Here is a 12962-nt window from a genome sequence, read left to right as displayed (position 1 = left end):
TTGAGGTGAGCTGGACTGATTCCTGGCTCCATTAGTGATATTGATAAGATCAATAGGAAGTGGCCACAAGTTGCACAAGGGGTGATTTAGATTTGGCATTAGGAAAAATTTCTTCACCAAAAGGGTTGTCAGGCACTGGAACAGGCTGTCCAGGGAAGCAGTAAAGTCACCATCTCTGGGGGTATTTAAGAGATGTGTAGATGTGGTACTTAGGGACATGTTTTAGTGGAGAACACAGCAGAGCTGGGTTAATGGTTGGACTTTATGATATTAGAGGTCTTTTCCAACCTAAATAATTCTGTGATCTGTTTTGAGATGTAAGAAAGCTTAGATAACCATTCTTAGGTGCCCAAATTACTCCTGTGTGGGATGTCTTAGAGATTTGCAGATGCATGGCCAGTTGCTGTACAGAGCAAGGCATCTCCTGTGGCTGGACTGTGCAGGCAGGTTGAGTGAGGTTTTACCTGTCTTAGGAGTAAAGTATTTCCATGGTATTGCTGGATTCTTGTTTTGTTTCAAACTGTTGTAGGTATGTTCTTACAGTATCCTCTTATTCAGGTAGCCAACCACTTTTCAGCAATATATAAAGTGTTGTGATTCATCTGTCATATGTTAATGGTTTGTTCAGTGCAGAACTCAACCTTTCTGGGCACTCATCTTGGGTGTGTAAGGCTTACTTTTCCTTGACAGCTTCAGAAATGGGAGTTACTGAGCTTCTGTTAGCAGGCAGCTTTGCCACTCAGTTAGCATGTTTGTAATAGTTTAAATAAACTAGAGATCACTGGAGGGGATGCTCGTGTTTGCAGCTACTCTCAAGGCAATCCTCTCTCGGGATGTGCTGAGAACAGAGAAGCTGTGGGAGTTGCTGGCAGGCATACACACAAGGTTCACTTGAAAAATATTGCATGGGCTTTGACTTCCAGCAAAATCCATGAGGCACCATAATATTTATAGAGCAGGGAATGCTATGGGTATCTGTCACTTTGCCAGTATGTGGTGACCAGCAGTGATGCCAGATGCAAGCGATAGGCATGGTTGAGCAATAAATGCAGGCAGAAGCATGGGTGTAGGTGCAAGGACACTTCCCAAACGATTCTCCCAGGGTCAGATGTGGAATTTAAGAGTGAGCAGGCTTAACTTCCAAGCTGACATGATTCACTGGACCATGTAGGAAGCTTGTTACTAGCTGTCAGGACTGCATTTTGGTAGGGAAGATTGCCAGCAGCCTGTCAGAGCCCATTTAGGTTGGGGATATTGCAGATGTCCTAGTTCTTTCTTCTGAATTAAACTCTGTTGCTGCTGCTGCTTTGTGTATGTTGAGGAGAGGAGGGGGGAGCACATGTCCTTGATGTTTGATTGCATACTTGAGCTGAGCCTTCACAACAAGGCTTAGCACTCAGAGGGCATTGTCTCAGTATGTCTCATTTCCCACCCAGCACCATCCTCTACAGGTGTCATTCAGCTTTTTTTTTTTTTTTTTTTTTTTTAATATTCTTCCTTCTGGTCTTACGGTCATCAAAGCTAGATTTGAAGACAACTAGTACTTCTGAGGAATTTTATTACTACTATTATCTGTTCTTCCCTATTTTTAATGTTTCATTTATGTCCTGAGATATCCCAGAGTGTCTTAGGTTTCCAATTCTTTCTTCAGTGTTTCTAGATGCAGCTTCAAAGTTCTCACTTCATTTCACTGTAAATTTAACTTAACTTGAGGGGGGGAAAAAAAACGGATGAACCCCATAAAATAATTTGCAAGGAAGGTTCCTTGGCTATTTTTTTCCTTCTATTTATTTGTGTGCAAACCTGATAGACACCAAGTAGTGGGAACATTCCTGCAGTTTATGATTTGGCAGCTTAGGCCACTTCTGCTATAAGATTGCCTTAAAAACAGGGCTTGCTGACTGTAGGGAGGATGAGTGAAAACAGCCTGTGATTGAATTGGAAATGTGATTATTTAATTTTTTTTTTTTGAAGGCTCCCCCAATATTTTTCCCCTTTCAAGCAGTGTTAAGCTTGAGGCTGTTCAGTGGGGGAGTGCCAAGTGAGCTGGAAAAGTTAAACCTTGCCTCTAGTGACAGAAGGCTCTATTGTTGCAAAGCTTCAATCTCATTGAAAGTCCTTAAGGCAAACGGAATAAAATTTCTAACAGAAGAGGAGGCTTGTGACTGCTTTCCAAAGTCCTCTCCAAATGAAGGTAAGTTGTTTGTTATTTACTGTTACTTCAGCGTCTTTACTATCTTTATTTTTCTGTAGGGGAGTGCTCAAGTACCAGACCAACTTAGAGGAACACCCTCCTGGTTGCTTTAATCCTAACAAAACGCTCCGACAGAATCTGACTGTGCCAAAGGCTTTTGAAGAGCTGCTTCCTGACTATACTACTGAGCCCTTCCCAGAGGACCTCCCAGTACCAGAACCCTTTGTACAAAATAGCTTTGTGAGAGTTTGTTCCGAGGAGCCCAAGTTCCAGTCGCACTTCCCAGAGGTCTGTATGATCCGACATTTCAGGTATTAAAAGCCATGCCAAGCCTTTCAGTCAGCCATAACCGCTAATTATTGCTTTTCCAGACCAGATGTTTTAATAATGGAAAATATTAAAACCTTTCGAGACATTCAAAGATTTGGTGGGGAAAAAACAATCTGTATTTAACCCTGATGTGCATTACAATGTGGTGCATAGAACAGGGAGGGTGAAAAAAATGTCAAGAGATTGGCTGTAATGTTCTTTTTTGAACAACACTGTAAGAGATGTATTGATCCTGCTAAAAATGTGATTTTAGTGTCGCATTTCAGAGCAAACATTTATATAACATTTCATAATGTCCTTTTGTAAGCATTGTGTGGCAGTAGTTAATTGAAATAATCAAGCTCCATTTGTTCTCTTTTTTACCATGCAGATGCAAGTCCTAATACTCATTTCTGGGTTGCAGTTGGTTGTGGTTTGGCTTTTATAGTCTGTTGTTTGCAGACAGGCTTGTTTTTATATGTGGCATGGGTAAATGAGTATGATGACAGTGGGGACAGTAAAGCCTTTTCTTTTTCTGTTTTCCATTTTCCTTTTGTTTCTTTGTGTTTTGTGGCAGCAGCTTTTTCTTCATCCAAATTTTCTCTTTTCTTTTGAGAAAAGATGATCTGGGCTTTACTGGCAAGTAGCCTGAGGAAGCTTGCAAATATGGAGGTCACGAGTCCAAGGGCCACCATTCAATATGGTCCCATAACAGACCCCACAGGAGTTTATTGTTTTTCCCCTGTTGAACTTTTTGTCCCTTACTAGCTGCAGTGGGAACCCTTTTTCTATGGAGCACGTAATCATAATGAGAAACACTTAATTCTACATTGAATTCCTCCAACTAAGTTCTTTGGATTGGTATTTTGTTGTGGTAGTACTCCTGAATTACAAGCATCAGTGTATATCTGGCTCCACATGACCCACAGGACAGCAAGGAGTCTTCTTGGGGCTTAAGATGCCTGCCTTAGATCCATTTATGGGAAAGGAGTCATGGAAAGAAGTGGCCACTCAATATTCTCCTGGCAGCCTTGAAACACTTCTTAGGACTTTTTGGATTTGGAAATATTGTGATACCAAGTTTAAAAAAAAAAAAAAGTCTGTGAGGTACTGAGACTTGCAAGGCTTTTTTGCTGGAAGTAAATACTCTGCTAGTAGCAAGAGATGTTTATGTGTAACATCAGAAATTGGGAAGGGAGGGAAGATAGATGAGGTTTGAGGGCACTTCAATGCCACAGCTCCAATGACTGATCAGATGTGTAATTAGTACATAAGTCTGCCATAAGCTATTGGTAATTGACTCTTAGGATGGGATTTAGCTGAGCAGCTGCAAATGTCTCCATCTGGAGTAGTCACCCAGGACTCCCCATATAATCAGTGCAGAGAAATGGGCATTTCCAGGGCATTTTCTGTCTAGCATACACATCTTCCATGGGAGAAAATGAATTGCAGTTCAGAAGTGCTCATTTCTTTCTGTTGTCTATGATTTTACACTAGTTTAATATCAACATAAATTCTATAGAACAAGAATGCAGCTTTCTTCAGTTTTTACTTGAACCTGAGATGACTATAAGAAGGTAATAAGTTAAATGATATTGCAAGTCAGACAGGGTTTTCCCATAAATGTTAACCAGCTGTATAGTACTCTGCTCTGTGTATGTACTGTGTCTTTCATTGCTGAAAGCAGCTGCAATCTAACTACATAAAACCAGAATAATGTGGTAGCAAATGAGGTCATTGGCATTTTTTTCCTGATGAGTTTTATGATTGAAATTGCTTGTGCTTGTGGGTGATGCTGCTGGTTAGACTGATTAAGGCTTCAGAACACTCTTGGTTTCTGCATGTAGAGAGGCGTGGATGTTAGATGTGAAGTGAGATCCTGCAAGCACTCATGTAGTTGTGAAAATAGAAAACAGAAAGTTAAGTGTTTGAGGTAACCTATTTTTGTTCTCCCTTAGACCTGGTTCTGGATTTCTGGACCTCTGTGCTTGTACTGTGTGGAGAGGCTGTACCGCTACATCCGCAGCAATAAACCAGTCACAATAACCTCAGTAATAAGCCACCCCTCCAATGTCCTTGAAGTCAGGATGATGAAAGATGACTTTGAAGCAAGGCCTGGTCAGGTGAGTTAATGTGCCTCTAAAAAATCACTCTGCTTTCTCATGAGATTGTCTGTAGGGATGACTATCACTCTGTAAGTACTAGCCCATCACTGAATGCTTTGAATGTATCTTTTCTGTGGTTTTATTTCAGTATGTTATTCTCCACTGTCCCAGAGTGTCCGCCCTGGAAAGCCATCCATTCACTCTTACAATGGTAAGAAGTAGTGTTCTTTTCGGTTCTTTCTCTTTTATTTATATTTGGTAAGCAAACGGTCTTTGTTTCTTTCAAGGTGACAGTTCTCACCAGAAGAGCTCATGTTTCATTTATGAGGGTACCAATGAATATGAAATGGCATGATTATTCTGTGTGACAGTACTCAATACATATTTAATTTTCTCTGCTGTTGAGAAAATGATAATGGGAACTTTTTTCAAAGTCATCCATAAGTGAAAATCAATAATAAAAAAATCAATAAAATCCTTATGATTTTGATAATTACTCTAAAAGAAGTTTCAGCCATATTTCTAGACCTTAATGCAGAATGAGTGCAAATTTTAATGAACTTTTGCCATCTTTCTTTTTCAATGAAAGGACATTTCTGCAACTGCCTTTTCCAAAGTCAGAAAAACATCAGGTTTAAAAAAATAAGTTTCTAAAATTGTCTTCTGCTTTATTTTTATATTAAGAGGTCTATCGATGACTTAAGGTGATATACCAGTGAGATCATACAATATTAGGATTACTACTTACTCTACTCAATTGGTCTAGAATGGGAACTGAAACCTCTAGAGACAGACTGGAATAATATGCAATTGTATATAAATAGACCTGAAGTTCTTCAGGAGTACTCAGTGCAGAGACCTGGGAGATTCTGCTAAAAAATCACTGCACTGACTGGCTATATTGTTACAAAAGCAGTGTCTGAGGTTGAATATTAGTGGCAGCTTTTTCCTTCCAATGGGAGTAAATGCTTTTGGATTGCCTGAATTGGTCATTCTTCAAGAAAACTGCAGAGATAAACATTCACGTTTGATTATTTTCTTTGGACTGATAACTGATACTTTATCCCCACTGAGTTATAGCTAGTGCTATGGAACAGTTGAGATGTTTTAATGCTACCTCAGAAACAGAGGGCACAACCAGGTCCAGTTCTTTGGGTTTGTGGAGTGTTTTATTTTGGTTTGTTAATTTACTTATCTTTATGCTGAGCCAGGAGTCACAGGGGAACCCACACTAAATTCCACTCAAAGTAAAATTTGTGCTGTAAATCTAGGAATGAATCTCATTTGAGGGAAGCTGCCTCTGTATAGCTTAGCAAAGCATTAATGGCACTTTTGCAAAGTTTTCATGGCTATTCATTTTGCCAGTACAAAGCAGAGGAATATGTTATTTATCTGTTGTTAATGGCAGCAGGCACTTTTTAAGAATGTCCTTTGTATAGTGCTTGAAGATAACTTGATATGGAATGCTGGAAAATTAAATGCATATATGAATTTATGCAGAATGGTTTAGTCAGTATTTATTTATATTTTTTTTATTACATTAGTGATCAGAACATAAATTTCAAGAATTTAGTTCAAGTCTTGGGTAGCTCTTTCCAGTTATTTTTGCCCTAGCATAGCTATATTTAATATAGAGCTGGTCTCTGCCAGTGGGTACATCTTATTTAAACATTAATCTCAAACCATCATGTTCCTAATTTCTCACTGTCCATCTCAGTTGAAATTAATATGGTGGTAATAATTTGATCATTATTAGTAAATGCACAGTTTGGAAACTGGGACTCTTGTTATAAAGATTTAGTCTTCTTATATTAGGACACTGCTAAAACAAGGGATTTTGTGGTTTTAATTTTTAGAAATAATGTCATAAAAGAATATTTGGCTTGGTTCAGTAGTCTCGTATCTGGTAAAACTTCTTAGCTGTTATGGTGAGAGTTTTTGTCAGAGACAAGACTGTTGACAGGCCTACTGGGTGTGGTCATAGGATGAAGTTGAATTGGATGTCAGATTCCTTGCCTGAGTTGAGGATTTCATCCAGTATTTAAAATGCCATAGTATGACAATGCATGTTATGAAAAATTATTTTTGCACATAAACTTCTAGAGCTAGGAGCTATGGGAAATAGATCTCTTGTTGTGAATTTGAGTTTTCTGAGTGAACATAAATAAATCATTTATATACAGATAATGTGCAGTATATTTCCAATATGTAAGTGTAGTTGATAAATTACAGTTTGTGTTTTACAAGCATGTATTAAATATCTAACATTAAAATTAGCAATTTCTACTCATGCACGATGCACTGTATTTTAGGTAAGTAGTACTAGACCAGCCAATTTCTGTTCATGCTCAGTGTTTTACACTTTAGTATGTGGTGATATCCTTCAGCATAACAGCATATCCTTCAAGATCACACATATATTCTATTACAAGATATGAAGTTATCACTGAGTTGCCACAAGCGTATTTTGCTACAACATTAACTGTACTGGAGAAAGGCTGTCATTGAGTAAATGACTTTTACAGCATGATGAGCATTCTAAGTGTCTAGATTTATTATAATCTTTTTACCCAGCCTAAGCAGGGGACACATTTCCACATGTCTTTCTAGGGCAGAGAATATGCTGTGGGCTGATGTCCTGCTTAGAAAGCTTTTTTGTTTTTTAATATGGTGGCAGCCATGGGCTGATGCTTCTAGAATGTGTAGGCAAAAGCTTAACTCAGTTGTTTCTCCACTCCCATCTGACCTACTTGTAGTTACCAAGCAAGCTGGAACGCTACTGCTGTTTCTTTTGTCGAATGATCATAGTCCCTGGGTTATTTTTCTAGGTTGGTAGGAGTGTGGGGCTTAGATCCACAGCAAGAACATCATGATGGATGTGTGTGGCTTCAGCTACTGGAAGTGCAGTGCAGCAATGACTGCAGCAGAGATGGGAGGGAAGACTGCAGTCTTCTTCCTGGTGCTGTTGTCATACTTAGAATCATAGAATACTTTGGTTGGAAGGGCTCTCTAAAGGCCACCTAGTCCAACCCCGTGCAATAAGCAGGGACATCTTCAACAAGATCATGTTGCTCAGAGCCCCCCCATCCATCTCAGACTTGAATGTTTCCAGGAGTAGGGCATCTGCCAGCTCTCTAGGCAACCTGTTCCAGTGTGTCACCATCTTCACTGTAAAACATTTCTTCCTTATCTCTAGCCTAAATCTACCCTCTTTCAGTTTAAAACCATTACCCTGTGTCCTTTTCACAACAGACCATGCTAAAAAGTCTGTCCCCAGGCTCTATGTGATGTCCTGTTCACACTAGTGAAATATCTCACTGTGCCTGGAGCATGCTTGAGACAAGAAATGACCATTTCAGGCGTATCTTTTTACTCCTAAGTGTGGGTAATAACCTTAAATGGAAAGGAAGGGGTGAGTCAGCATGAAGGAGTCGTGGAGATATTTTACTAGTCCCTTCCCTTTTCGAGGTTGTGTAATATTTACAGTTTAGCTCAGTTTCTTACATAACACCAGGGTGGAGGAACATGCAGGGAGGCAGTGTAAAGGCCCTGAACCCACTCGCATTCCACTCTGGCAAAGCTCCCATATGTTTCTCTTGGAGCCAGAGGGAGCTCTGAATTGTAACCAAGTGAGCATGAAGAGGCTTTATTTTCACACCCTGCCTTTGGGTGCCTTACATTAATAAGGTCCCCTTGTGCCTTCTGTTCTCCAGAAGTGAGAGTTGAACAGCCACAGTTCTCTGAAACTTTTTTTGTGGGAGATACGTTCTAGTCCTGTCATTAGTTTCAGCGCCCTTGTTTGGACTCTCTCCAGCATGTTCATGTCTCTATTGCAGTGAAGAACCCAACACTGGACACAGGTCTTGAAGTGTGGCTTCACCAGTGCTGAATAAAAAAGGAGGATCACCCCCTCAACCGTCTGGTAGTGTCAGTTGTACATTCTGAAGTTCAGACTCTTGGAAATACCAGTTTTCTCTCATGATCGGTGTGATCTCCGTTTTTGAAGTGTGCTTCTACTGGGTTTTATTCACTAGCAGCTTTGTACTGACTAGTGTGACTCTTTGTCCTTGGGAAGTCTGGGAAAGGTAATGAAGAGATGGCCCAACATTTGGGATTCCTGCAAGTGACCTCCTGGACAGTTCTAGGTAGCACATGGTGGGCCACTCACTTCATAATGTCTTCATTGCTCCATTGTTTGGATTTAATTTCAACAAAAAGTTTACTTTTTAGCATGTTGTATGATATTTTTTTCATGATTTTTCATGGGGTTTTTTTTACACAACTGTACACATCTGTTACTGTGCTGTGTAAGTAACATACAGTGCGAGTAACATTTTCAGTCCTGTATTTTAGGTTGGGCATTATTGCATCTTAGAATTGAATTTGAGCAGAACACAGTCAACTCCAAGATATTTTCATCTGTAGTGAGGACACTTATGTTCTTTTATATAAATACTTTAGCTGAGTGTTTGTAAGTGGACAAATTATTTTTGTGTGTTTGCCTCTTGATGAACTCTTTAAAAGAGATTTGTCTTTCAGATCAAGTGCAAGATATGATTTGGAGATCAGACCATCCAGAGAAACATGCTCTGCTTCCTGAGACTGACATTTCTTTACACTTTTTGGAGGAAAGTGTGGAACTCGTCTGCTGTGGAATGCAATTTAAATGTAATTGTCTAAATCAGTCTTCAGAGACCTTGAAAAAGAAAACAAACATTATTGATAGTAGATTTCTAGTAGTAAGGATAGTCCTTCATTCTAGGTCATATATCCAAAGCATTGCCTCCGCTCTTCAGTATGCAAAGCCTAACCTCTTATCAAAACTAAGAAAAAAATTGTGGAGATTTTTTTTTTTTTTTTTTAACATTTTGGAGAGTGTTTGTTTCCTTTGACATTGTTCTGGTAGGTCTTCATTTCAACCTGTAGGAACAAGAAGAGTCTAAGTCTTGCAATTTACAGTAGCATTGGGTTTTTTTTCCATCTCCATCATACATTTTCCCCTTGGTGTTGAGTTCCCTCTCTTTCTGGACACTTAACTGTGTTACTGATGATTTGCGGCAGCATGAATCCATGATTACATGCTTCCTTTCTTTTTCTTTTTGCTAATGAATGGCTTCAGAAGCAGAGTCCTGTTTAGAATATGTTAGTGTCTTAAGTCACTTTTTCTGCTGTGTTTCTGGAATTTCTTACATTAGCAAGCTGTGATTAGTAGTAAACCTCATGGAGATAGCCTTGTGTTTTGCAGATTTTAAGTGCTTCAGAAGATGTTCTGGGTTCTCACATGATGTCTCTGCTGAATCCACTACAGAGTCAAAGCACAAACTCTCACAAGCTGCAGTTTAGACCACTTGGCTATCAAAAGACTGGTGTCCACTCTCATAAAGCTCAGTAACCTTGTTATTTCAGTAGTGTTGATTTTCTTGTGGCAAAGGAAGGTAGGAAAAAATTACGTCACTTCATTTAGAGCTTAGACTGTAGCAGACCTTGAAATAAGGACAAGACTAAGAGGTGAATCCTTCTAAATTTGGAGACGGCTCAGATCTGAGGTTTAGTTTGGGAAAATTCTGTTTTGCAGCAAACATCCATAAATGCAGGAACAAATCATCTGTTATTCCAAAGTTTTGGCTGTCATTGGCTGCTTCCCCCTGGAACTAAAGTCTGAATATCCTGAATTTTCCTTTGATGACCTTTTTTTCTTTTCAGTTGACACACTCATGTATCTCAAGATACTCCTGTTGATACTTAAATGCAGGTAGCTTGCACAAACACTTGTTGAGCTTTTTCTGTAACATCTCTAGAATATGTTCTCTGCATATCCAGTGATTATAGCTTCATGAGGTAGAGTTAAAAGAGACAGGTGGCTCAGAAATGGCACATAGGAAGCAAAAACTCAAAACAAGCCACAGCAAAGATCCCAGCCTTGAGGCTCCAGGCCTTTATGAAATAAGTGCTCTATTAACAGCGTGGGGGACTGCTTCTTCAGATCCTCCAAAGGGTTTTGGCTCTTCATTCAATGTCTAGATCCCAGTTCTGGTAACAGGTAAGCAGTGATCAACTACCTGCAACAAGAGGATTGAAACCTTCTTTGCAACTAGAAAATTTGTTCCGTGTTATAGTGTGCTCTGACCTCCCCTATTTCAGTGCTGCATTTAGTCTGCTCTCGAATCCCGTTGAAGTAGAAACTGGAAGAGTCTGATGATAAAAAGCTCCAAGAACTTCTGCCCTTTTGCTGGTTCTCTATCTTTTTGAGCAGATGGTTAATTTGAAACAGATCACATCAGGAGGGTTTGTAGTGCAACATCTTCCTTCTTTTCCTTCCACATACAGCTCTGTATGAGTAAGAAAACTCCAGAGGGAGGATGGTATGTGTGCATTTTTTAACAAGTCAAAGCTGAGTTTTTAGGAGAGGATAAGTTTGCATATGCAGATACTCAGATCCACTCAAATCCAAATATGTATTATTGAGGAAGAATACTTGCTTGCTTAGTATACAAATTAGTAAAGTAATATTGACTCCCAGGCAGAGAAACTCTTAAATCCATTAACCATCTCAGAAGATGTAGAAGAATTATCTGGAAGAGGTTTATGAAAGCACATGACAAGTTATATAATTCGCCTAAGAGTCTCAGAGCTATTACTTAATCACAGATTTTCTACCTCTAAGGGTTTTGTTTAGGTTTGATTTTTTTTTTTTTTTTTTGTAGATTGAGTTTTCCTCATTACCTCTGCACCTGTGTTTAAGTCCATTTGGTATCTGGATTTAGACATGATGGGATTAGAAGGTGGTGGCCCTGATCTGCACATTTTATGTTTTTGGGCCCGACTGCTTGTCAGAAATGTCTCAGCAAATAATACATGAGTATAAACAACATCAATAATAGCACATTTGCTTTTGTAAGAGAAAACCAGTGCTTTTTAGACCCAGAGTTGTCTTTATCCCTGGATGATCCAGGGTTCATTTAAAGTCAGTGAAGATTGTAACAGTCTAGCAGAGAAGTTTTAGCTCTAGGCTTCTTTTAAGCGAGAAATTTTGTGCTGCATAAGGAGATGATGGAGAAACATGTGCCCTGCACTGTAAACTTAAGAAATAAACTATCCACAACAGGAAAAGCCTAGGGACCAAATTCTGAAATACTTCATAAAAAAATGGAGAAATTGTTGGAAGGTTGCCTGAGTAAGAAGTATGTAAGGACATCAAGAGCTAAGTTCATACTGTCAGATAAATACAATAAAAACAAAATCTGACATGATGACATTCTAATAAGATTTGTTAAATATCTTGTGCAAATAGTTATGAAACTTGTCTTTATGAGATGATTTGCAGAGCGTTTAGGGAAATGGTGAAGTATCTTGCTGGCAAACTAAAGAAATCCCTAGAGCATGTCTGCTCTTCACAGAAGTAGAATATCTAGCAGCTGTTTGATGAAGAATTTAAGTAAAACAAAAATAGAATAGATTAATATTGCAGATGTCTTTAGTATTTCCTTAGACTTGTTTGTTTGGTTTGGGGATTAACAGTTGTGGGGTCTGTATAAAAACCCTACATAAACCCTGACTTTTACTTAAACTTTAAAATCTGACCCTTTTGGATGAAGGGAACACAGAAATTTTTACATTCAAGTTCACAAAATCCCAAATTCTTCTTCAGCAGATAGTTTAAACAGAAGGTGGCAGGTCTCTCTAATAAGCAGGGTTTGGAGTTTTTTGATTCGATGAAAGTAAATTTACAATACATAATAACCATCTACTGAATTTAGCAGAGAAATGTGTTTTCTCCCATCGAGATAGTGCTTCTAGTTTAGCTGCTAAGTCAGGTTAGAGCAAGGTCTAGGAACTGCAGGAGAACATCAAAATAAAAAAACAAACAAACCCCACAACACCCTCCCCCCAGACAAACAACAAGAACAAAACCAGGGCACAAGCTTTAAGCATGAATACAGTTAACATGTGGACAACATATTAGAGGAAAGTCAGGGCCTTGCCTCTTGCTGTCGTAAAATTAAGACCATCTGGCTGGTGGGGCTCTCTGCTTTAACCTGGCAAAATACAGTGTGTGCTGGTAGGGTAGTTCAGAGGGACACAGGGCTCCTCAAGGTGGTGGTGATCTGACTGGAAAACGTATTGACCCTTTGATGGCTCTTTCCATGAGTGTCTCACACCATGGGGAGCCAGTTAGCATGAGTCTGGAGGTGGCCTATAGTTTTGCTCGGGGATGATGGGACCTTTTGTGCTGTTCAGTTTCCTTGTCCTATGTTTGTCAGCTCCATGCAGCGTTGCTTGGCAATGTGTCTGTGTACCCTTGGAGGACTTGGAGAGGCAGCTTTGGGCAGAAGCATTGTTCTTCTGCTTTTTAT

General features: G+C 39.3%; 1 protein-coding gene across 2 annotated transcripts in view; it reads left to right on the top strand.

The window, feature by feature from the left end:
- Nucleotides 1–12962, top strand: part of NOX4 (NADPH oxidase 4) — a 113586-nt gene that overhangs the window by 23798 nt on the left and 76826 nt on the right. For both annotated transcript variants that reach the window (XM_039563028.1, XM_019286792.3), the window contains 3 exons: nucleotides 2254–2482; nucleotides 4462–4626; nucleotides 4757–4819. In XM_039563028.1, coding sequence (XP_039418962.1) covers nucleotides 2254–2482; nucleotides 4462–4626; nucleotides 4757–4819 — 457 coding nt within the window. The remainder of the gene's footprint in view (nucleotides 1–2253; nucleotides 2483–4461; nucleotides 4627–4756; nucleotides 4820–12962) is intronic.

This window comes from Corvus cornix, chromosome 1 (genome assembly GCF_000738735.6).
Source record: "Corvus cornix cornix isolate S_Up_H32 chromosome 1, ASM73873v5, whole genome shotgun sequence".
Classification (NCBI taxonomy): Eukaryota; Metazoa; Chordata; class Aves; order Passeriformes; family Corvidae; genus Corvus; species Corvus cornix.
Note: the sequence above shows the minus strand (reverse complement) of the source record. Positions and strands in the feature narration are given on the sequence as shown.